The sequence below is a fragment of the Ambystoma mexicanum genome, chromosome 8, assembly GCF_040938575.1.
Source record: "Ambystoma mexicanum isolate Mex_15411 chromosome 8, UKY_AmexF1_1, whole genome shotgun sequence".
NCBI classification, from domain to species: domain Eukaryota; kingdom Metazoa; phylum Chordata; class Amphibia; order Caudata; family Ambystomatidae; genus Ambystoma; species Ambystoma mexicanum.
The window spans coordinates 1,508,680,529-1,508,702,510 of NC_090929.1; the positions used below are offsets into that span (position 1 = coordinate 1,508,680,529).

Consider the following 21,982-nt stretch of genomic DNA (forward strand, 5'->3'; position numbering starts at 1 on the left):
CATGCCCCTGGTAATCCAGATATATTTCTGCTTACATGGAACATTCAAGGGCTTCACTAATGCTAAAAAGGCACGTCTAATTTCTAATTATGTGAATAATCACTGTCTTTTGTATACAAGAGACGCATATAGGGACGAATCACAATCTCCCTGCCCTGTCAGGCTGGGGTATTTATAGATATGGGTCCTTCTTTTCAACATACTCCCGAGGTGTTGCAATTTACATACACCGCTCTCTGGAATTTAAACTCCACAAACGGGTGTCTGACAGTGAAGGGCGGTTCATTTTTGTGGCTGGGGAGATTGCAACTTGGTCTGTCATATTCATAAATGTTTATGCCCCTAATCATGACTCTCCCGATTTTGATTTTATTTTAATTTATTTATTTATTTATTTCAAGCATGTTCGGAACAGCTATGCGCCTTTCCGGGATATGAGGTGGTTTGGGTGGGGGATTTTAACTTGGCCATTTCCTCAGTATTAGATAGATCATCATCGGCCCAGAGGCAGCCTCCCCATGCAGCACAAAAATGGCTATCGATCGCGTCAGATTACTAGTTTGATATTTGGTGTTTGCTTCATCCTGAGGCGCGGGAATTCACGTTTCACTCCAGTGTAAATGGGATCTCTTCCAGGATCGATTATATCTGTCTTTAGAGCTGTTTCGGGAGGCGGCGATACTCCCTCGTACCCTATCGGATCACTCCCCAGCTCTTGAGAGATTCAGGGACCCTCCGTCTCCTCCCAAGACACTTCGATGGAGGTTTCGGGCTCGGGCTCTGGAGGGCGTAGCGTTCCGGGAGGATCTGCGCCAGTCTATTGCAGAGTTCTTCCAGCTGAATGCGGCATCCGTCCCCACCCCAGGCGTGGTATGGGAAGCTTTTAAGGTGTTTTTGCAGAGATGGTGCATGTCACGAGAGGGGGGGGGGGCCTGAAAAGTATTCGCAGAGCGATTGGTCTGAAAGAAAAAGAAATAAAAAATATGGAGCGCCTTCAAGAGAAGTGGAACTCCCCGGCTCTTCAGGCTGACCTAGCGGCGAAAAGACGGGGAAATCCGCTCCCTAATGGATGGGGAGGAGCGATATCTGGGCGACCCCATTGCTGCGGCAGGGTACGGGGAGGGAGATCGTCCGAGCAGAACTCTTGCTTGGGCCGTCAGTCGCCTGAGCCCCATACTAGAAGTGGTACCCACGGGGGGTGAGGGGGGGTCCCACCAGGGATGCAGTGGAGATTGAGACATTCCACCAGTATTACGAGTTGTATTCTGCTCATAGTACTGCAGGACACAATGACATTGCCCAATATCTTGACAGGGTGGCCCTGGACTGGCTTGAATCGGAGGTGGGTGTGCTCCTTAATGACCCCCCACCCCCAACAGAAGAGGAATTCCGCAAAGTGATAGTGTCTTCCGAATGGTAAGGCCCCGGGTACGGACGGGATAACGGCTGAATTATACAAGGCCTTTCCAGATATACTTATCCCCCACCTATGTAAGATGTTTGAGGAAGCAGCGTCCACTGGAGTACTTCCGGAGTCCACTGCTCTAGTCACGGTGCTGCTCAAGCCTAATAAGGACCCAAAAAAAGGCTCATCTTACCTCCCTTTTGTCACTGATAAACACGGACAATAACATTTTTGCTAAGTTACTCACGGACCAGCTTCTTCCCCCAAATGCCTGCTCTGATCCTCCCAGATCAGGTGGAATTCATCCCGGGTAGATCTAGTCAGAATAATCTGCGAAGACTTTTGACTTTAATGCGCAATGTGAACCCGGATGTCCCTATTGCGGTGGTGGCCTTGGACGCGGAGAAGGTGTTTGATTCAGTTGAATGGCCTTTCCTGTTTGAGGTCATTCGCCGCACTGGCATGGGCATCAAGTTTCTTCTTTGGATCCGCCTTCTTTACTCAGCCCCTCGTGCACTGATATACGCAAACGGGATTCAATCCGCTCCCATTTACCCTACGCGAGGCACTAGGCAGGGGTGCCCTTTTACCCCTCTCTTGTTCGCCCCTTGCCATCGAGCCAGTGCCCTGTGCCCTGAGGGAGTTTCACTCCCACCGGGGAGTAACAATCCGCTCACATGTTTCCATTGTCTCCCTCTATGCGGATGACATGTTATATATAAAACACCCTCGGTGCAACTTGCGACCTGCGGAGATAACATTTGGTGCGTTGTCCGGTCTACAAATAAACTGCTCTAAATCTGAAGTGCTTCCACTCATGGCTGGGGTAGCGCCACAAGATGTGGGTGAGGCCTTTGCATGGTGTCCGCAGGGAATTCGATATTTGGGTATAAGAGTGTCCACCTCCCCTACATCGCTGTTGGAGAATTATGTCGCCGCCCTGAAACACCTGGAACATAGAGTAGACACATGGGTGTGGCTCCCTATCTCTCAGGCAGCCTGCATCTCCCTATCTAAAATGGTTGTCCTACCAAAACTGTTATACATTTTTAATAATGTACCCGTTTGGCCTCCTGCTTCCATCCGGAGCCGCATAAAGTCCCTGATGTCTAGGTTGATCTGGGCAGGGAAGCAACCCTGCATGCCTTTGCGCATAAGCCCATATGCCCATGGGGGGGGGGGGGTTGGAGGTCCCCAACCTGTTTCTTTATTATCTAGTTAACCAGATCAATATTCAATCTGGTGGTGGTCCCTGACAAATGAATCCCCACACTCGCTTCTTGAAAGGTCGATCGCCCAGACTGATGATCTCGGAGGCTTCCTTAAGGCCACACGGGAGCGTCACCTAAGAGCGGAGGTCCAACCCTTGGAGATTACACTTAAAGCCTGGGATCAACTAGCAAAGCGGGACAGCATAGGACCTTGGTATTCACCCATGATGGCTATATATAGGGTCCGAGGGATTCCTCTTATATATGAACAGGTCTTTATTCATCATTTCCAGAATTTGCAAGTCCACTCCTTAGGAGACGTGGCACCGCAAGGTCAATTTATAGCCTGGGAGGAACTTAAGGCCAGGGGTGACTGGACCCCGGTTACCCTGTTGCTGTCTATCGAAAGCCTTTTCCAAGTCCAGTGACAGGACGCATGCATCAAGGTTCGAGTTTTGGGCAAAGTGTATTCGGTCTGTTGTTTTGCGGATGTTGTCCGACCCTTGTCGGCCCCTTATGAAACCCACCTGATCCCCGTGGACTAGCTTCTGCATTATCCCCTCCATCCGCCTACCCACCACCTTGGCCAGAATTTTGACATCGAAATTAAGCAGGGATATTGGCCGGTAAGATGAGCATTCCCTCGGGTCCTTTCCTTCCTTGGGTAGGACCACTATAATGGCTCCCATCATGGAGTCGGGGAGGGTGTCCCCCTCCAAGACTGAGTTGAAAACCTTCGCCAGGTAGGGATAAGGATGAGCGAAACCTCTTGTAAAAATAAACCAAAAAGCCGTCTTGCCCCGGGGAGGTCCCCACCTTCATCCCACTAATCGCCTTCTCCACCTCTTCTTCGGTCACCCGACCCTCCAGCCCCTCGGCCAAATCTCGGGGAAGGGATGGTATCTGTATGGAGTCGAGAAACTCCTCGATCTGGGCATCACCCCCGTCATATTCCGAGGTGTACAACGCCTCGTAATTCTGGCGAAAAGCTGTACTTATGTGGGCGGTGTCATAACCTAGTGTTCCCCCACTGTCCCTCACTTCCTTCACCATCCTACTTCTTTGGACCTCACTCAATTTCCAGGCCAGGATCCTATCCACCCTGTCCCCCTTCTCGTAGTATCTTTGTTTGACCATTTGGAGGCTCCTTTCCGTTTTGTGAAGGAGCACATCTTTTAATTGGAGCCTGTAATCCTCCAAAGTGGCCACGTGGTCCCGGTCCAAGGTCTGTACTGGGGACCCCCCTGGTTGGAGGCGTGCTATCTTTTCCCTCAGAATTCTCTCTTGTATCTCCCTCTTCTGTCGAGAACCCAATTTGATGAGTACCCCTCAGGGTAGCCTTAAAGGCTTGCCAGAGGGTGTGCGTGCCCACCTCCCCATTATCGTTGAGCTCGAAGAACTCGGAAATGGCCTCCAAGATTGTCTGGGCGTGTACCTCGTCTCTCAATATGGCGTTGTTGCATCTCCACCGACCCCTCCGTTCTCTACTCCAGTCCCCTGCCAAGGTGACCTTGACCAGATCTTGGACTGACCAGGGTACGGGGTCTATACTGTAACCAGCTGTGTGGGGACGTAGTATCTCGTCCACAAGGATGTGGTCTATCCTGGAGAAGGCTTTGTGAGTGGATGAGTAGTACGAGAAAGAGGCCGTCCCCGTTCGGGGGGTGGGCATTGTGTCCACCAGGCCCAAGCCCTCATTCACCCTCTGAAAGCAGCGTGACACGGTTTCTTCAGCGGGCCTAGGGTTTATTGCGCCCACCCGCTGTCTGTCTCTGGATGGGTCCAGGACCATGTTGAAGTCGCCTCCCACTATCAATGGGCCCTGGACAAAAGTTTTCAGTCTTTCCCCCACTCCCTCCCAGAATTGGGCCTGGCCTTCGTTTGGAGCATAAATTGCAGCCAGGGTTATAGGAGCGCCCTGCAGTGAGCCTCTTACAAAAAGGTAGCGGCCCTCCGGGTCTCTGATGATGGAATCTTTCTCGAAACCCAAGCCTTTAGCCAGGAGGTCCGCATCCCCTCTTTTCTTTCCTTTGTGGGAAGCGTGGAACATCTCCTCTATACCGCCGCGCGCATCTTGGGCTCCCTCCCCCCTCGCCCAGTGCGTCTCCTGTACAAAGAGTAGGTCCAGCTTGGCCCTCCTAAACTCTCTGCTAATTGGGGATCTTTTCGTGGGGGTGTTGAGGCCCCGCACGTTCAGGGTCCCGACCCACAGGGCTGGTCGGTCGTCAGCCATGATCGTTGTCTCCTTCTCTCTTGGTCACCAGTGTCGCACGGTCGTTCCCTCCTTGCTTTCCAGGTTTCCCTGCATGAACTCTTTTAGAACATTTCCCCAACTTGCCCCCCAGCTCTTTCCCTACCCCCAAAGGACCCCAACTTGTGTACGAACCCCCACCCCACTCCCCGGCGTCCAGCCATGTAGTCCCTCCATTCCTGGATACCTGGCTGGACCACCAGCTGGTTCCCGTCGGCCAGGCGTAGATAACAAAGCACACTAACGTGAGCCCCCCCACCCCCCAAATTCAACCCCCCTCCCACGCGCCCCCGCTCGGGTATTGCTTGTGGATGAACCGGGACTGTTACCCCCCTCCCGATTGACTGGGCCCAAATCATGGACGGTCCGGGCTACCCCCTCCGCACCGTGGGCGACCGCACCCCCGGACCAGGATGGAGTTTCACACTGCACCCGTGGTTGCGGCTCCCCCTATACTTGCAAATAGAGAAGTTTCAGCAATCAAAGTGTCCCCATAGTCCTCCTGTTGTTTAGATCCGCTGATTCTCATGGGGTCGCTGTTATCATCCCTCCGATTCGGCTCGGTCTTCCTCCATTGGGGCCGGTGGTGTATTCAATTTCTTGAACTTCCTAGCGCCGGTTTTCCTCCTTCTGGGGTTGGGCTGACTGGGGGTGCCCCTGCTTAGCGCATCCGGGCCAACTGCGCCCCTCCCGGGGGCGGGATCACCCACGTTGTCTTGGATAGCCCCCTTAATGTCCTCTTCCGTTACCAGCGTTGTGCCTTGGCCAGAGTATTTCGAAAGACAGGGAGAAAGGATATCCCCATCTATAACGAACGCCTTTCTCTTTCAGCAGTTGCCAGGGGGCAGCACATCCTTCGTTTTGCTAGAGTGTAGGCTGAGAGATCTTGGAATATAGAAATTTGGGTGCAGTTATAAGTTATTGCCCCTGCCTTCCTTGCAGCCTCCTGAACTTTGGCTTTGTCGGTGTAGTAGTGGAAGCGAGCCAGGACCGTTCTGGGGCTCCCCGACCTTCCCCCGGCTCTGTGCACCCGATCAAACATGAGTTCCGTTGTCATTTCATCAGCGAACAAGAGGGTGATGATGTCTCTCACCACTCTGGTCAGCTCTCTCTCCGTTTCGCCCTCCGTTTCCGGAATCCCAAAGAACCTTAGATTGTTCCGTCTCTCCCTATTTTCATAGTCGTCCATTAGCCTGGCTCTCTCCTTGTCCCTCTTTTCCAGAGCCGCGAGCCGTGTTCCGAGTTGGTGTGACCACATTTTTGTTAACTTCTCTCAAATAGATACCTAATCGAGCCATTGCTTTTCCTCACTACCACTATGGGACTGACCCACTCCGAGGCATCACCATGTTCAATGACCCCCCTCTTTGAGCACCCTTTCTAGCTCCTCTTCAACTTCCTTCCTAGAAGACATGGGCACTGAACACAGTTTGGCAACGGCTGGAACAGCTTCTCTCAAGTTTGATCTTGTGAATAAAACCTCTAAGAATACCCACTTTAGCCTCAAAAACACTCAGGCCCACTTCGCCGCTTCACTGTCATCCAGCACTTTGATCTGATATCTCATTGCTGGTACTGTTCTACACTTACTCCAATGCAATGATAAATTCCCCACCAACATCAGTGCCTCCCTTGAAATGTTGATTTGTCTTGTAAGCATGAGCCTTCACCCTTGCCTCCTTCAACATAACCGCTCATTCTCCCAGGACCGCCGATGGATAAAAGTGTAATCAGCCCTATCATCGACGAACATTTCAATGCACACTGCATTCACTCCCGCTTTAGGCTTCTTAATATTTACTTCACATATGGCATTAATCATCTGCGCCACCAACAGCGTCATCGCCATATCCAAAATTCTCATTGACATTGGAAGTAGTAGCCAGCCTGCAACACCAGGCCAAATTACCCAATTTGTCACACAATCTACATTCGCCCAAAACAGCGGTACATTCTTTATCAAAGGCCAGACGCGTACTGCCACATTTGTAACAGCAGCAAGTTAATGTTCCCTGCTGACGACGCACAGGGCCATCTCTGGGGAATGGGACACCATTCTTTAACTTCTCATTGCCTTTTCATCTCCGCATCCCTGTCCTTGTGAAGCTCTTTTTTTTCCTTTTTTTTTTTTACTGTTCGCCTTGGCCATGGACTTGCCCTTGCGTACCAGGTTTGTCTTAGTTCATCACTGCCGATAGTCTGTTTACCCAGTTCCTTGATGCACAAAGAGGTATGTTTAACCTGCTTGGCGTTCGCTATGGCCCTATCCAAATTAGGGTCCTTCCTCCTCGACAGTTCCTAATGGACCTTATCAGCGCATTTGATCAGTAGTTGATCCCACAGGTGCTCCTCCTGGCAGCCCAATTTGAAGTGGCATTTGACAGCTAGCCCCTTTAGCGCCGTGACAAAGTTTTCAATGCTTTCGCCCCTTCGCTCTTGGTTGGCAAAGCGATAGCGAGGTAGGATTTTATTCTTTCACCTCAAAATGTCTGTCCAATTTAATCAAACCGGTCTCAAATACATTCACAACTACACCATCCTCAAGGACAGGAGCCGGCAGACTCTTCAATACTATTTGTCTCCCCCATGGCCTAGGCAATGGTATAGGAGTCTTTTCGTTCCACAGAAAAATGATCACCATTCACTGCCAGCACAAACCTGAGTAAGTCCTCCCTCCAATCCTTCCACTTCATTAGAGGCTACTCTTCTTGAGGAAGAAATGGTGCAGGACCCTGAATATTCGCCATTCCACAAAGCAAACAATAGTGTTAGGCAGAATTTTCCGTTTCTGTGCTAATTCCCTTTAACCTCGTAGCCCCCGAGAACTTTTGTTGGACTCTAAACTTTTTGATTTTTGAACTCCTGAGTGAGTGGAACTTTTTGCCACTGCCTCCTAACTGGGATTTTTATTTTTACAGTTTTATGGAGTCTGGTAAACTCCATATGTTTGATACAGGCATCTGCTTTTTGCTTTGTGCTGTGTCACTGAAAAGTCCCTTGGATTGCTCTTTATGTTTAAATACTATTCTTGGGAACTGTAGTTCTCATAAGAAAATGTAAGAACTTTTATCTTAACTTTTTCTTTTGTGGATCCAGCACATGTGGGGCGTTGGGGGGAGAGGAGGGGGATTACATTGTAACCCCTTCTCCCACTCTCATGTAACTGTTATAACTGACCAACTCAATTGGCTGGTGGAATTTTTGTTTAGTTTATTTATTTTTTTACTACCTTATGTACAGGTTACTAGCAGGCTGATTTCTTAGCTGCAGTACAGCACCCATGGGTGACCATTTTCTCAAAATGACCGCCGTCTTCTTTTTTTGCCATTTTCCTTTTGTCCGTTCCTTCTCGGCTTTTCTTTTATCATTTAGAGTAGATTTGAGTCCTTTGTGAGTCTTGCCTTTGGCAGGCTTCAGCCCTGAAGCCTGCCCAGGCTCCAGTGTGTCTGACAAGCAGGAAGTGAAGGAGCCCTAAACTTCAATGTCCTTTGTCTGTAGGTATGCCTGGCTGAAACCAGTTTTCACTTGGCGGCTGGCTGTCCTGAAGGACAGCCAACCCCCCCAGGTGATTGACGGCTCTGAGAGTTTGAATGACTGGGATCCAGCATAAAAGGCAAGGATTTGGGGACTACAGACAGTCGACCACTGGGACAAGGAATCCGAAGCAGAAGATGAGCAGGGACGCCAGCAGCACCTTCCAGGGCCACAAAAGCACTGGTGAAGCTTTGCAGCTGTGCTGACCCTGTTTTCACATTGACAGGGAAACCCGCCAAGGATGACTTCCTCCTTTAGGCTGGTGGGACCAACTAGCCACAAGACCTTCATTTTGGGCCATCCCCCAACTTGCTGCGCCTTTCCTGAGCTGCAGAATCCCAATACTCTGGGTACCTGGACCATTATCGAGTGCATCGTCTTCCAAAGATTGAATCTGGCTGAAACTTTGCAGGCATCTTGGTGGACCTCCAGAGGCAGGTATTCTTCACCAAAGAACCCACACCAGAGTTCAGGACCGAGTAATCGAAGAGAATCCAACCAGCAATATTTGTTTCTTCTTGGCGCTAAGAAAAAGGTGCCAAAACCACAAAGAGTCACTGGAGTGAGCTGAATCCATTGCTGCCGACCCTTTCACCTGAATGCTGCCGCAGAAGCCTGTCAGAGTTCCCCCCTGCCCCCCTTTCATCACCACGACCAAGGAGCAGGAATCTGTGTGTCTGCAACGTTGCACCTAGAAGGAAGCCAGCTACAATTGCCTCTTCACTTTGAAGCACTGTGGGGCTTGGGCTGTAATTACCTTGTTGTTTCCGGTGCTTCCTGGCTTGGGATGTACTGTTTTCTTTAATTGAGAGTTCACCTCAACTCCTCTGAGCAGGCCTTGCAGCTTGTGCACTATCAGTTAGGCTCCCCTTGAGCTCATGTGTTTATTGAAGAACCACTAACTGATTCACTTTTCCTCTGAAGATCTTCATCAGAACTGGAACTGTCCATTTGATTTTGGCTGTCCTGGTGTCCCAAAGGTCCATCTTCTTGATCATATTGGCATTAACATTGCTGGTTCCTCCATAGGTTAAATGATGTCACTCTGCTCTACAGCTCGCATTACTCCCTCCTAAGATAAGCCTGGCTGCTCAGCCACTCTACCGACTTGTGTAGTACAGGCCAATATTAATAGTTGGGTCCCTAATACCATGAGAAGTCTTATGAAGGCCCCCACCAGTTGGACTTTAGAAAAACGTACCTAACAAATAGTAATCATATTGGCAGTATCTCAAGAATCAATGTTCTACCGAACATCAATTGACTGGCAAGTTTTCTCCAACCAATACAATTGGAAGTGCTGGCAGTATCTCAAATGATCAATATTTCACTGAATAGCTACAGGCTGGCAAAATGTCTGCTACAAAACCAATGAAGGGTAATGCACCTCAGATCCACAGTCTGTTAACCTGAAATACCAATGAAATACCAAATCACCTGCCGCACCATTCACTGGGACGAGGAAGATGTGATGCACATTGCTTAATCAAATATTCCAGAATCCACAGGAACTAGGCTGATGCAGAACAAGGCTCCTGCGCTAGGTTTAGAAGGTTGCCACAGCAACCAAAATGACTTCTGTATCTATGTGCGTAGCAGAGTGATGTGTGCAGGGTTGCTGCGGTAACAGAGATGGCCACCAGGCCTCCGTGCGTAACGGGGGGCTTTCCTCAATCTTTCCAAGCCATCCATCTTAATGGCCCACTCTGCATCTCCAAAGCACTCCAGGGTTCACTGTGCCGGTGCCCCAGGTCCGCTATACATCGGTGTGGCTCTGTGTGGGAGAGCGCCTCACAAGCACGGACACGGTCGGGACCACTGCTGTAGGTCCGGAGCAACCTCCACGGATGCCCACAGCAGTGCCGCGTAGTGAGGGCACTCTACCAGCACTGCTCCGTGTAGTAAATGTGCTTCCACGGTACACAACTCAGCAGGCTTTTGGATACTACCTGCAGCTGCCCAGCGGGTCAGAAGAGGCAGTAATGGGTGCTGAAGACGAGACCTCCATTCTGCACAGCCGACCACCTCAAAAGGCCTGCTCCTGTTTGGCATGTCACTGCCCCCGTTCCAGGGGCCTCTGCAATAGTATGGAAGGAGGATAACGGCGACCTCCAGCCACAAACTCCAGCCAGAAGCACCACAGCAGAATCGGTCTCCCAGCTGTCTCGTTCTCCACCGCAGCCACCAGTGAGGCAGCTTGTCGCCAGATCAAATAACTGACACTCCACCTCAATTGAAGAAGTACTTGCTGTTTATTGAGGTGAGTGAATACCTAGTTATTGGCTGCGGTCTCTCCAGCTCCAAAGTTCCAATTTCTCTGGTAGCTCTCATACATTCCAAACCTCAAGCAATGACTTTCTGCTTGGAATCCAGAGGTAACGTTCTATATGCTTAAGCATGCTGAGGTTAATTACAGCACAGCTACATGCTACATAAAACCGGAATTAGTTATTGCACAGCAATTCTGTCTACATACTGTTTAGTTGTTTGTGGGGACTGATCCCTGGAGGGGAAGAATAATAAAACTCTGAAACGAATAGCACAATTCATGATATTGGCCAAGAGACTAGTAGCTATATACTAGAAATGTCCAAACGCTCCGCAGATACAGAAATGGATAAAGGATACACAATGGGGGGGGGGGGTTAACAGAAGTGGCAATCCTACAGAAAAACAGCAATTTGGAAGAGGAAGAGGGGATAGATCTAGATCGGGGTCAGATACTAAACTAATTGACTTCATCCCCAGATTTGAAGCCCTGTGATGCGGTTGCAAGTCGGCCATTTAGGGATGAAAGGCCAAAGATCATAGGGAGCATGAGAGTTCTTTGGCTCAGAAGGAGTAAGGAAGGGGGAAGAGTCTGGAACTTGGAAAGGGTTAGACATAGGGGACGGCAAGATGCTGGCAACAGGTAATTATAGCTTTGCTCATGTGTGATCTATGGTTTTGAAAATGGTTGATCTGTAAATACAGCTGATTACAATGTGGACAAACAGTTGTGAAGTATGGAATCATTTGGATATGGAGCTGTGTAAATGTTTTTTATTTATGACATCCATTTTATTCCAGATGCATAACATGCCATGCAAGTCCAAATACCTTGCTACGCTTAAGAATGGCTCCAAGCATACTGGAAGAATTGTGGATTACAGCCCAATGGATGAGATGCTGCTGATGTCTCTGAAACAGTATGTGCTACATCAGATGTTTTTAAACAAGTTTTAGAAATGTCTCAATAAAAGCCCTACTGAATCGTTGGGGTGTTTGGTTTTTTTGGGCCAATTTTTTCAAATCATTTTTTGCCTTCTATATGATGCATGTCTGTCAACTGGCTGCAATGGGGACATTGTTGGGGAGATATTTCCACAGACCTCTTCCATAAGGGTAAGACTGGGTTTCCAGAAAGAATATACCAAGCTCTTTGGGTAGCAATGGGATAGCAGCCTGGCTTCACTGAAAGGCGGAGAGAGAGAAGGCTGGTGGATACGTACAGTTAGTCCTAATGGAGAACGCAAGAGGACACTACTGCTGTAATGGAAAGGATATACTCATTATTATAAGGCAACACATACATCAAACAAAGGTCAAATAAGTACTTCTGTTGGATACATTACAACAGTGTATAAACATATTTTAAATAGTAAAGGGCCTACGCAGATCCTCCCCGCCCTTCAAGCCTAATGTATGACCAGCACCTGGTGGTAAACTCAGTACATTATAATTCTCAGGGGCTGTTAGGGGTTTTTACAAAGCCCACCTTGGGGGAACCCGGTTACACTACTTAGGTTAGCCTGAACCACACAAGGGTTTGGTAGAATGGCGAACAGCCAGTCTTGGTCTATGATGGGAGGAGGGCTATAGTGAGGTACTAAGAACTCCGAGCATACTCTTTCCAAGAAAACACTGATACACCTAGGAGTTGTATAAAAAAATATGTAATATATAGACTAAAGCACATTGTTGCAACTTTCAAGTAAGAACTATAACACAGCAAAACAATAGCAGAACACGTGCAATATTCTTTGGATAATAAACCACAGTTGTCTTTCTAGAAAGCTTTCCAGATTGAGCAGCAGTTCCCTGGTAAGTGCTTGTTTTTGTGCCCGAATGCCATGCTTGCAAAGGATTTCTCTTGTTTGTATGATGATTAGATTGCACTGATGGGCCTCTCTCCCACTACACAGGTCTCTCAAATTTAGCAGCGGTTCTGTCTCCTAATTGCATTGTATGATGTTTAGACTGCACTGATAGGCCTCTATCCCACCGTGCGGGTCTCCCAAATTTAGCAGGGGTTCTGTCTCCTAATTGCATTTTATGATGTTTAGGTTGCACTGACAGGCCTCTCTCCCACTATACGGGTCTCTCAAATTTAGAAGGGGCTCTGCCCCCAAACTGCATTATATGATGTTTAGACTGCACTCATAGGCCTCTCTCCCACCGTGCGGGTCTCCCAAATTTAGCAGAGCCTCTGCCCCCAAACTGCATTATATGATGTTTAGACTGCACTGATAGGCCTCTCTCCCACTGCGCGGGTCTCTCGTTTAGCAGGGGCTCCATCTCCAAACTGCACTGTGTGGTGTCTAGATTACGCTGTGCAGGTCCCTGAAACCTAGCAGCGGCCTTGTCTCCGAACGGCACTGTGTGATGTTTAGACTGCACTGATAGGACTCCCACCCACTATACAGATCCCTCAAATAATCTAACTGCGCTTAGTTCAGTACTCTACCAATCCCGGAAACCCACCACTACCTAACCCAACTAAATCCCATAACAGCAGCTCGTTAACACCCTAACCCCCCACCGACAGTGCACCCTTAGGAAACATACCCTACCCACCGACAGAAAACACTGAGCCAGAGAACACCCCAGCGTATCCAGAGAAGGAAAACCGAGGTGACTGCACTGCACAGCATAGAGGACCAACTACCATACCACACCTGCACCTAGACTGGAAAATGGCCCATACCAGAAAAGGACGCAGAGAAAGAGTACAAGAGCGTGCAACAAGAGACGCGAACACACAACACCGACAGTACTCACAAGAAACCGTCCCATTAGAAGAAAACACGCCTAAAACGGCCACAACCGGAACTAAATCCACAAGAGAAAAATCCTTATACCTCACACCTTACCTCGCAACAACCACAGTACACCGACACCCCAACACGGAAACCTCGAACCATGCAAAGAATCTTCTGATACACGCGGAAAAAAAACGGGGGCACTCACAAGAGAGTGGGAGGGCTCCGACCCCATTACCCCCTACATTACAAGAACAAGATGGCCAACATCGATTTCCACTACATCCCGCGCAATACGGCGTAGTAGCAACAACCCCACCCCCCACCCAACAATCGGACCCAATGAAGAAACCACTGCTGATCTTCATCCGAGTAGCATCACATCAGAAACACCAAGACTAATCAGCCCTGTTATCAACTTACTAGACCGCTTCAATGAAGAAGCAGCTGTCGCCGTTCTTCATCCTACCGACATCAATGCGGAAACTCCACGAACAGACAATTACAAACTCGAACAACAAATAACCTCAAAACAAAATCTCACCCAGAGAATCCACTGTAATCTAATAAATGCAAGGTCAATGTCCAAACACTCAACGGAAACATACCACCTCCTGTCAGAAGGAGGCATAAACATCCTATTTGTAACCGAAACATGGCTAGGCAACTACAAGATCACCCTCAACAACTGCCTGCCTGAAGACTTCAAATGCATCCAAACAAACAGAAAATCCAAAAAAGGGGGGGGGGGACTAGCGATCATCCACAAGGAACAACTGGCCATCAACATGGAAGATCCACTAAACATCGATAAATGCGAATCCTTAATACTACGACTTTCAGTAAACCCCAAAACCAACCTGAAATTCATACTGATATACAGACCACCAACCTACGATGCGACTTTCGTAGACGCTCTCACGGAAGCAATCGCTACCCTAGCCATCAAGTACAATCATCTGATCATCCTCGGAGATTTCAACATCTGGTTCGACGAAGAAACCGCAACCACACAAAAATCCTTAACCACCCAACTAGCAGCCATGAACCTACAACAACTAGTCAAAGGAGCAACCCACTCAGCAGGGCACACACTTGACGCAATCTTTGCCAACAAGGATATCATCACCACGGCACCCCAATTCAAATATTTTGGAGCGACCACCTCATTATTCCGTTCATAATCACAACAGCCGCTCCGACAAAAAAGCAACAAGAAAAGCAACCCACCACGATGAAAAGAAATTGGAGAACCATAAAAAAATCCAACCTAACCGAGCTAGAACTCCGCAAACCACAAGCATCAACCATGGAAGAAGCAGACCTAGACAAAAAAGTTGCCCTACTTCATACCTGGATCGCAACAACCCTTGACGACATCGCCAAAGAAAAGCCCCTTCACCCCATCACACAAGAAAACTACAGCAAAATGGTTCATCCCACTACTCAACGCCATGAAAAGAAAAAAACGAAAATTAGAATCTGAATGGAGGAACATTAACACCACCGCAAACAAATTGAAATTCCAACAACAGATCCGCGCATATAAAAAGGAAATACAAAAAGCAAAGAGGAAACATTACGACAACCGAATCTTCAAAGCACCAAACGCTCAAAAAGAATTATTCAAAATCATAAACTAAAAAAACCCACCAGCCTGCAACAACACGCCAATCCCATCGACGAAACCTTGCGAGGACCTCGGAGACCACTTAAAAAAAAACTAACCTCCATCCAACTCAGCATACAAAACAGACCAAGCGTTCACAGCTCAAACCCCACCGACACAGACTAGGAACACGCAAACAATCTACGAAACTTCCCAGAAATATCAGTTGAGGCTTTCGTCAAACTGGTAAACCAAAGCAACAAATCGGGCATATACAAAACAATTCTCAAACAAGGAACCCCCATGGAATACCACGGGAACCTCCTCAACCTCTCAATGTCAACAGGTAAAGTACCGCAGGCCTTCAAATCTGCTTACATCAAGCCGCTACTCAAAGACACAACAGGAAACGTAGAGGACTTATCTAACTACAGACCCATCTCCTACATAGCCAAACTGCTAGAAACGTAAGTCTACCAAATAACCCAAGAATTCATAGAAGAGCACTGCCTACTAAACCAGGCACAAGTCTGCTTCAGACCCATGAGAGGAACAGAATCGGCTCTCCTCTCAATATGGGACGACCTAAAAACAAATGCAGACTCGGACAACAGCACCGCCCTGATTCTCCTTGATCTATCTGCAGCCTTTGACACTGTCAACCACGCCATCCTCATAGAGATTAGAAGGACTAGGGATAACAGACACTGCCCTACTATGGATCAAATCCTTCCTAACAAACAGAACAGAAACAATATGGATGAAACCTTGTAAATCCAAACAGTCTCCACGTGCGGAGTACCACAAGGATCATACTTCTCCCCGCTTCTATTCGACATCTACATGTACCTATTAATCAAACTCATCAAAAAAGGTGGCCTTACATGCTACAACTACGCCGACGATACCCAAATCTTCAACATACAAGACACCCGAGAAGGAAACACCACACTAGAGAATTGCCTTTGTGACATATTCAACTGAGATTATGATTGATTCAAAAAAGGGAGGAGACATCAACTACATCCCCTGGCCAAGAGAGCTCGGCACCACACCAGAACCATCATCAACTGTAAAAAAACCTAGGGGTCCGGATGGATAACAACCTCACTCTGGAGCCACAAGTAAACTCGGTAATCAAGAAATGTTTCTTCCTCCTGCGAGCAGCAAAAAGGATCCTACCGTTCCTGTCGTTCGCCAACAAAACACTTACCATCATCGCTCTGATCATGTCCAGAGTAGACTATGCCAATAGCCTATACCTGGGCATACCCGAACGACTTCTAAAAAAAACCTGCAACGCATACAAAATGCAGCAGCCAGACTCCTCCTCAAGCTACCCAGAAGAGAACACATCACACCCGCGCTGAAAATACTACACTGGCTACCACTGAAACAACAAATAAACAACAAATAAAGTTCAAGGCCATGTGCATCACGCACAGAGCAATACACAAACAAGGCACAGAATTCCTAAGCGACAAACTACGCCTAAACCAACCGACAAGAACACTAAGATCAAGCACCAACATACGCTTGGAACCAAAACCCTACAACAGAAAAAAACTTGGATCGTCTTTCTCTAACCAGGCACCCAAAACCTGGAATGACCTACCCAAGAATATACGGAATACAACAAACCACCTAGCATTCAGGAAACGCCTCAAATCATGGCTCTTCAAAGCATAACCACAACGGAGACGTACTAGAATGCCCAGACACTAAAACAATGATGAAAATGACTCCAACCTCGACCACTCTCAAATTGGACAAACACTCAAACCAAAGAACCAACCACCCGACAGAGCATAAGACATCATGGAAAATAGCCACAAAGGAAGGCTGCAGAGACTGACCACATACCTGGACCCAGACGAAAGCCTCAAGTGACTCTCCCACTCGTACGTACCGGACGAATATATCCAGACAGGCAGAAGCATCTAGATAGACGCTGGCCTGCGTCGCATCTAGATGGGATCGATTGAAGGATAACATGCCCGCGCCTAGAAAAACGTGAATGCTAACATGTGCCACACCTAGAGTTGTGAACACCAGCCCGCGTGGCGCTCAGATGGAGTTGTGAATGTTGGCATGACCACACCTGGTCGGAGTCCTAAACATGGGCTTACGCCGCGTCTAGATGGGAATGTGAGGGCCAACAAGTGCCACACTCAGACAGAACTGTGAATGTTAGCATGGTAAAGGTCAAGTAACCCACTAACCAATATAAGCTCAAACTCTGCATACTTATCTCACTCAAAAACTCACACAACCATCTCTCGCACAACAAGCCGCACACACTTCACAAAACTGCAGCAACACATAAGCCGGAACAACAGCACACGCGGACTGACTCTGATCCGGTACCTGCACCAAAGCTCAGCACCCGGTGTATACTGAGTTGAAGCTGCCAACAGAACACCACTATCCTACTCCCTTCTTCACCTTACTAACCCATCCCACCTTTATCGTTTACAGAGCCGCTTGAGCGCCTGGGGACCAATTCCGTTGGTGACGGTGCACGGTACAAATACCTTTAACATTTGTTTCCCTATCCTGCTCCCAGCCCTCTCCTACCCTACCTCACCCCCTACCCACCTGAACCAGATTGGTCCAGGAGCCGTCCCATGTGACCTGAAGGCCCCGTTTCAGTGGTCTCCCAGGGCAGCCTTGCCTGGGAAGCCAGCGAAAAGGCAGCTCCCCTCTGCGCAGCTCCCGTTCCCTGTTTGCCCCTTTTTTTGCACATGGACGCCTGACTGGATACCCTACAGCAACAACCAGGCAAGTTGGAAAGGGTGTGGAGCATAGCAGTAAAGCCCTGTCACTCCCACATATCGATAACCCACTTCTTACACTGTGTTCTGCATTGTGCCCTGTAGTCAGCCATTGTATTATTTTGCCAATATGTTGCAGCTAGATTAATTGCAAAAGTTGTCCATATCGGTACCACATACTTTGGAACCAACTTCACTGTAGATACCTTTCTGTATTCGTGCACCTTGTCCTGTATCTAGCTGTGATTTGACATTCACCTTATCTGGCATCTAGCTTTGAATTTGAGTGTATCCTTGCCTTTCAACTAGCTGTGATTTAACTCTAGCCTTATCTGCATGTAGCGGTGACTTTGACGTTGGCCTTAGCTGGCATCTAGCTGTGATTCTGATTTTAGCTGTGAACTTGACTTAGCATTGTCTTGCACCTGGCTGATATCACCAATTCCAGCTTCCACTGCCTCTAGCTTTACCTCCTTTTAGTCTGTTGTGCATCTAATTTCTAACCCAAATTTACTGGTACCCTCTTACTGTATATAGCTAGGAGTACACCTGCAGATACCATGCAACCAACTCGCAGTCCAGAGGGGCACTCTGGAGCACCAGAGTCCCAATCACCGCCCCAATACCCCTAATTCACGCCCTAGACAGGCACCTCCTCCCAGGGATACGCACATCCCCTCTCCACACTTGCCCTCTTGCCCATTGTTAGGGAGAATTATCAAAAATGTGCTAATTCCTCCCTACCAACTTTGCTGGATTTTGAGGACTTGAATTTTTAACCTGGAGAGTGAGACCCTTTTTCCCCACTCTCTCATGTATTTTAATGTGATTTTGAACTATTTTTCTTTTGGGTATGGAGTCTGACAAACTCAATAGGCATCATCCTTTACATTGTGTCACACTGCACCTTCAGTGCAGTGGCACAGTGAAGTCTTTCAGATTTCCCAAAGGTTTAAATACCTTCTCTTGGCTAAGCTACTGTTCCCAAGAGCAGTAAAGTGAAATTGACTTTACTTACCTTTGCAACTTTGTAGACCCAGCACACAATATCTTACAATATGGTGCTTGAGGGGTTACTTAGTATCCCCTTTGTCTAGCTTCTCGTGTAACAATTTTGTTACCCTTTCCTCAAGGAATGGCTGGTGGCAGTGGTTTATTTTTAACTACCGTGGGGTGCATTTACCGCGGGCTGCGTTTGCAGCTGCAGTAAAGCACCCAGGGTGCCGTTTTTGTCAAAATGGCCCCGGTCTTCTTTTTTCGCCATTTCTTTGTGGAAAAGGCCTTCTTGAGATTTACTCTGTGTGCCAAACCAGGTTTGATCGCTTTGTTCGTTTTGTCTTTGGCGGGATTCATGAGTGAAGCCCGCCTCTGACTCCAGGGTGTCTGGCAGGGGCAGAGCAGAAAGCGAGGGAGGTGCCCGAAACTCCCTTTGCTTAGTCTCCTAGGAGACCTGAATGCACTCACCTGCTGGGTGACCGACAGCTATGCTGGAATGAACGGGAGAAACCTGCATAAAAGGAGTTTTTTTGGCTTGGAAGGCAGAGTCCACCATTAGATGAAGGAATCCAAAGAAGAACTTGAAGAGGACGCCTGCTGCAACTCATGGACCGTTGGTTTGCCTGTTGAAGCCCTGCTGCTGTGCTGAAACTCCAAATTCGTATAGACAAGAGAAGCCCCTGCAAGGACGACTTCTCCCTTTGAGTTGGTGGGACCAATCCACTCCACAGTAAGCCACCTGGACATCTTCTCAGAGCTGGTTGAATTTCCACTGCAGTCGTTGCTGGAACCGAATAGCCAGGGAGAGGAACACCAGATTGTGTGCGTTGCTTTTAAGTGGGCCAAGAGCTCCAGGAAGATCCTCCGGACTCCCAGGAAGCAGGACTGACTGAGCCTGAGCCCCCTCAACAAAGTGCAGGAGCCAAGATGCAAGGAAAGCCCATCTCGACAGCCAAGAACCGCGGTGTTGCTATTTGCGGTAGACGCGAGGAGCTGAAACACCAACATGCCACTTGTTTGAAGATTGCCGGTTGCGAGCTGTGACATTCCGATCCCATTGCAGTGCAGGAGTCCCCAGAAGGCCTCCCTCTTGTCCCCACGTGGCCCAGGAACACCAGGATCTACAGAGCTGCACAGGAACAGAAGTCATCTGCTGCAATTTTCTTCAACCTAAAGGTACTGTAAAGTCTGAGAATTTACCTCTTCTGCCACCTTGCTTGTCCTCGTTGGAGACTTGTCTCTGTTGCCTATATAGAGTTGCTGACAGCTTATTTACCTCACAAACCTAATCAGCTTGTGGCCCTACTTTGAATTTCTTCTTATTCTACAAAGACTTCTAAAACATTGTGCAAGACTTTTATTTACCTGAAAGAAATGCTTCAGTTCACCTTGACTTTTGGTAACTTAAAATTGGCTGGCCTGGCTCCCTGAATGACTCTTCTCTCCTCTGCTTAGGTGTTGTCCTTCCTTTCAGGAAGGAGTTAACTAACTTTGCATTGGGGTTTACCAAAAGTACTTACCTACAGAATATTTGTGTGATCTCTTGTGGTATTCTACATAACCTTTTTCCTTTGACATATTCCTAAATCTGATTTTAAATGCAACAGTGATATATTAATGTCCCCAGCACCCTAACGGGTACTTGCTAATTTAGTAATCTTAAGAGTGTGTATTTTTGAAGTGTATTTGAGTGTTACTGTTCTATTGCCCCTTCTGAAGAAGGCTTACTCTAACTGACTGTTAAATTAAGGATGTTTTAATCAAGAAACCTTGTGTAAGAGTTCATTTGAATATTTGTCACCATGAATCTCTGTGTAACTCCCCTACAGCGCACATTGACCCCTATTGAGATAAGCCTGGCTGCTCAACAAGCTACCAACCTGTTTAGCAGACTTCTACCAAAGGCTGGGTTCCTATTGCTAGGACGTCAGGGTTGTTGTAGTGCACCCACGGGTAATGCATACAATTTTGCCTAACGCCCATCCACCCACTCCATGCCGTCTAACTCAGTCCAGGTGACTGAGCACTTTGGCGCACAAAAAGAATGGACAACCCCCCAACCCCCAGCCTCCGACCACTCATTCACCTCACCTTCCCTGCCTGCCAGAGTAATACCCTCACTCCCTCCCAACCACAAACACCCATCCCACCACACTACATTGGAGGGAATCACCACACCTACCTTCCCCATCCAACCCAATCCCCCTCCCTGACCCCACATCACTCCCCTCCAGACTACCCTCAACCCCAGCTTTCCCGTCCCTGAGAGTTCCCCATTTTGCCCTCGCCAACACCCTTGCAAACCTCCCCCACCCCCAGGTGACCCACCAATCCTCTCGCACACACACGGGGCACCTAAGCGCACCGCCATACGTAGAACCTGCAACTCCTACATCACCACTTCCCTCCACGCCTCTCCCATCTTGCACCGGTCATCCTCACACACTAATGCTACCGACACCCATGCCTCACCTCCCTTCCACCCAAACCCAGTAAAGTCCCTATATGCATCAACTTTTTCCGATATCACCCGGCCGCAACCATACCCCAACATCTCCCCTCAGCACACTGCCCATCACCCAGGAAACCCATCGACCTCTGGAACCGCAATTGAAACCCTCTCGCACACTCCCCCACCCCTTAAACACTGTTAGGGAGAATTCTCTGTAAGGCTAATTTCCCAAACCTAGTGAGTCCCCCAGCAGCTTTGCTGGATTTTTGGGGTTTATTTTTTTCTCTCCTGCTAAGAGTGAGATTCATTTGCTCCCACTCTTGGACATGATTTGAGGTGTTCCTTTCACTTTCCATGTGTTTTATGGGGTCTTTTACTCCATAGGGTCTCATGTGTTTTTTATGTGGGTTACACAGCACCCTCCGTTCCGTAACCCAGGGGTGTCGTAGCGACCCCCCAACATAGACTCCATACCCTGGGACTGACTACTGTCTCCCAGGGCATGTAAAGTCACCATTGGCTTTGCTAGTCCCAAATTATGAACAGAAACCAGTACAAACCACCATATTGTGGACGTACTGGTCAGGGCAATTCGATTGCCCCGGGGTCAGTTGTTCGAGGGGGCACATCTCCGTCCCCCCTGATCAAGTTTTGACTGGTGGCAGTGGATACTACTTTTTATATTCAACCGCGAATATATCTCTATGGGATTTTCCCATTGTTCGAGGC

General features: G+C 48.3%; 1 protein-coding gene across 1 annotated transcript in view; it reads left to right on the forward strand.

Moving 5' to 3' along the window:
- PDCD11 (programmed cell death 11) overlaps positions 1–21,982 on the forward strand; it is a 1,291,633-nt gene that overhangs the window by 224,872 nt on the left and 1,044,779 nt on the right. The window contains exon 10 of the mRNA XM_069611704.1: positions 11,471–11,589. Within this exon, the coding sequence (XP_069467805.1) occupies positions 11,471–11,589 (119 nt within the window). The remainder of the gene's footprint in view (positions 1–11,470; positions 11,590–21,982) is intronic.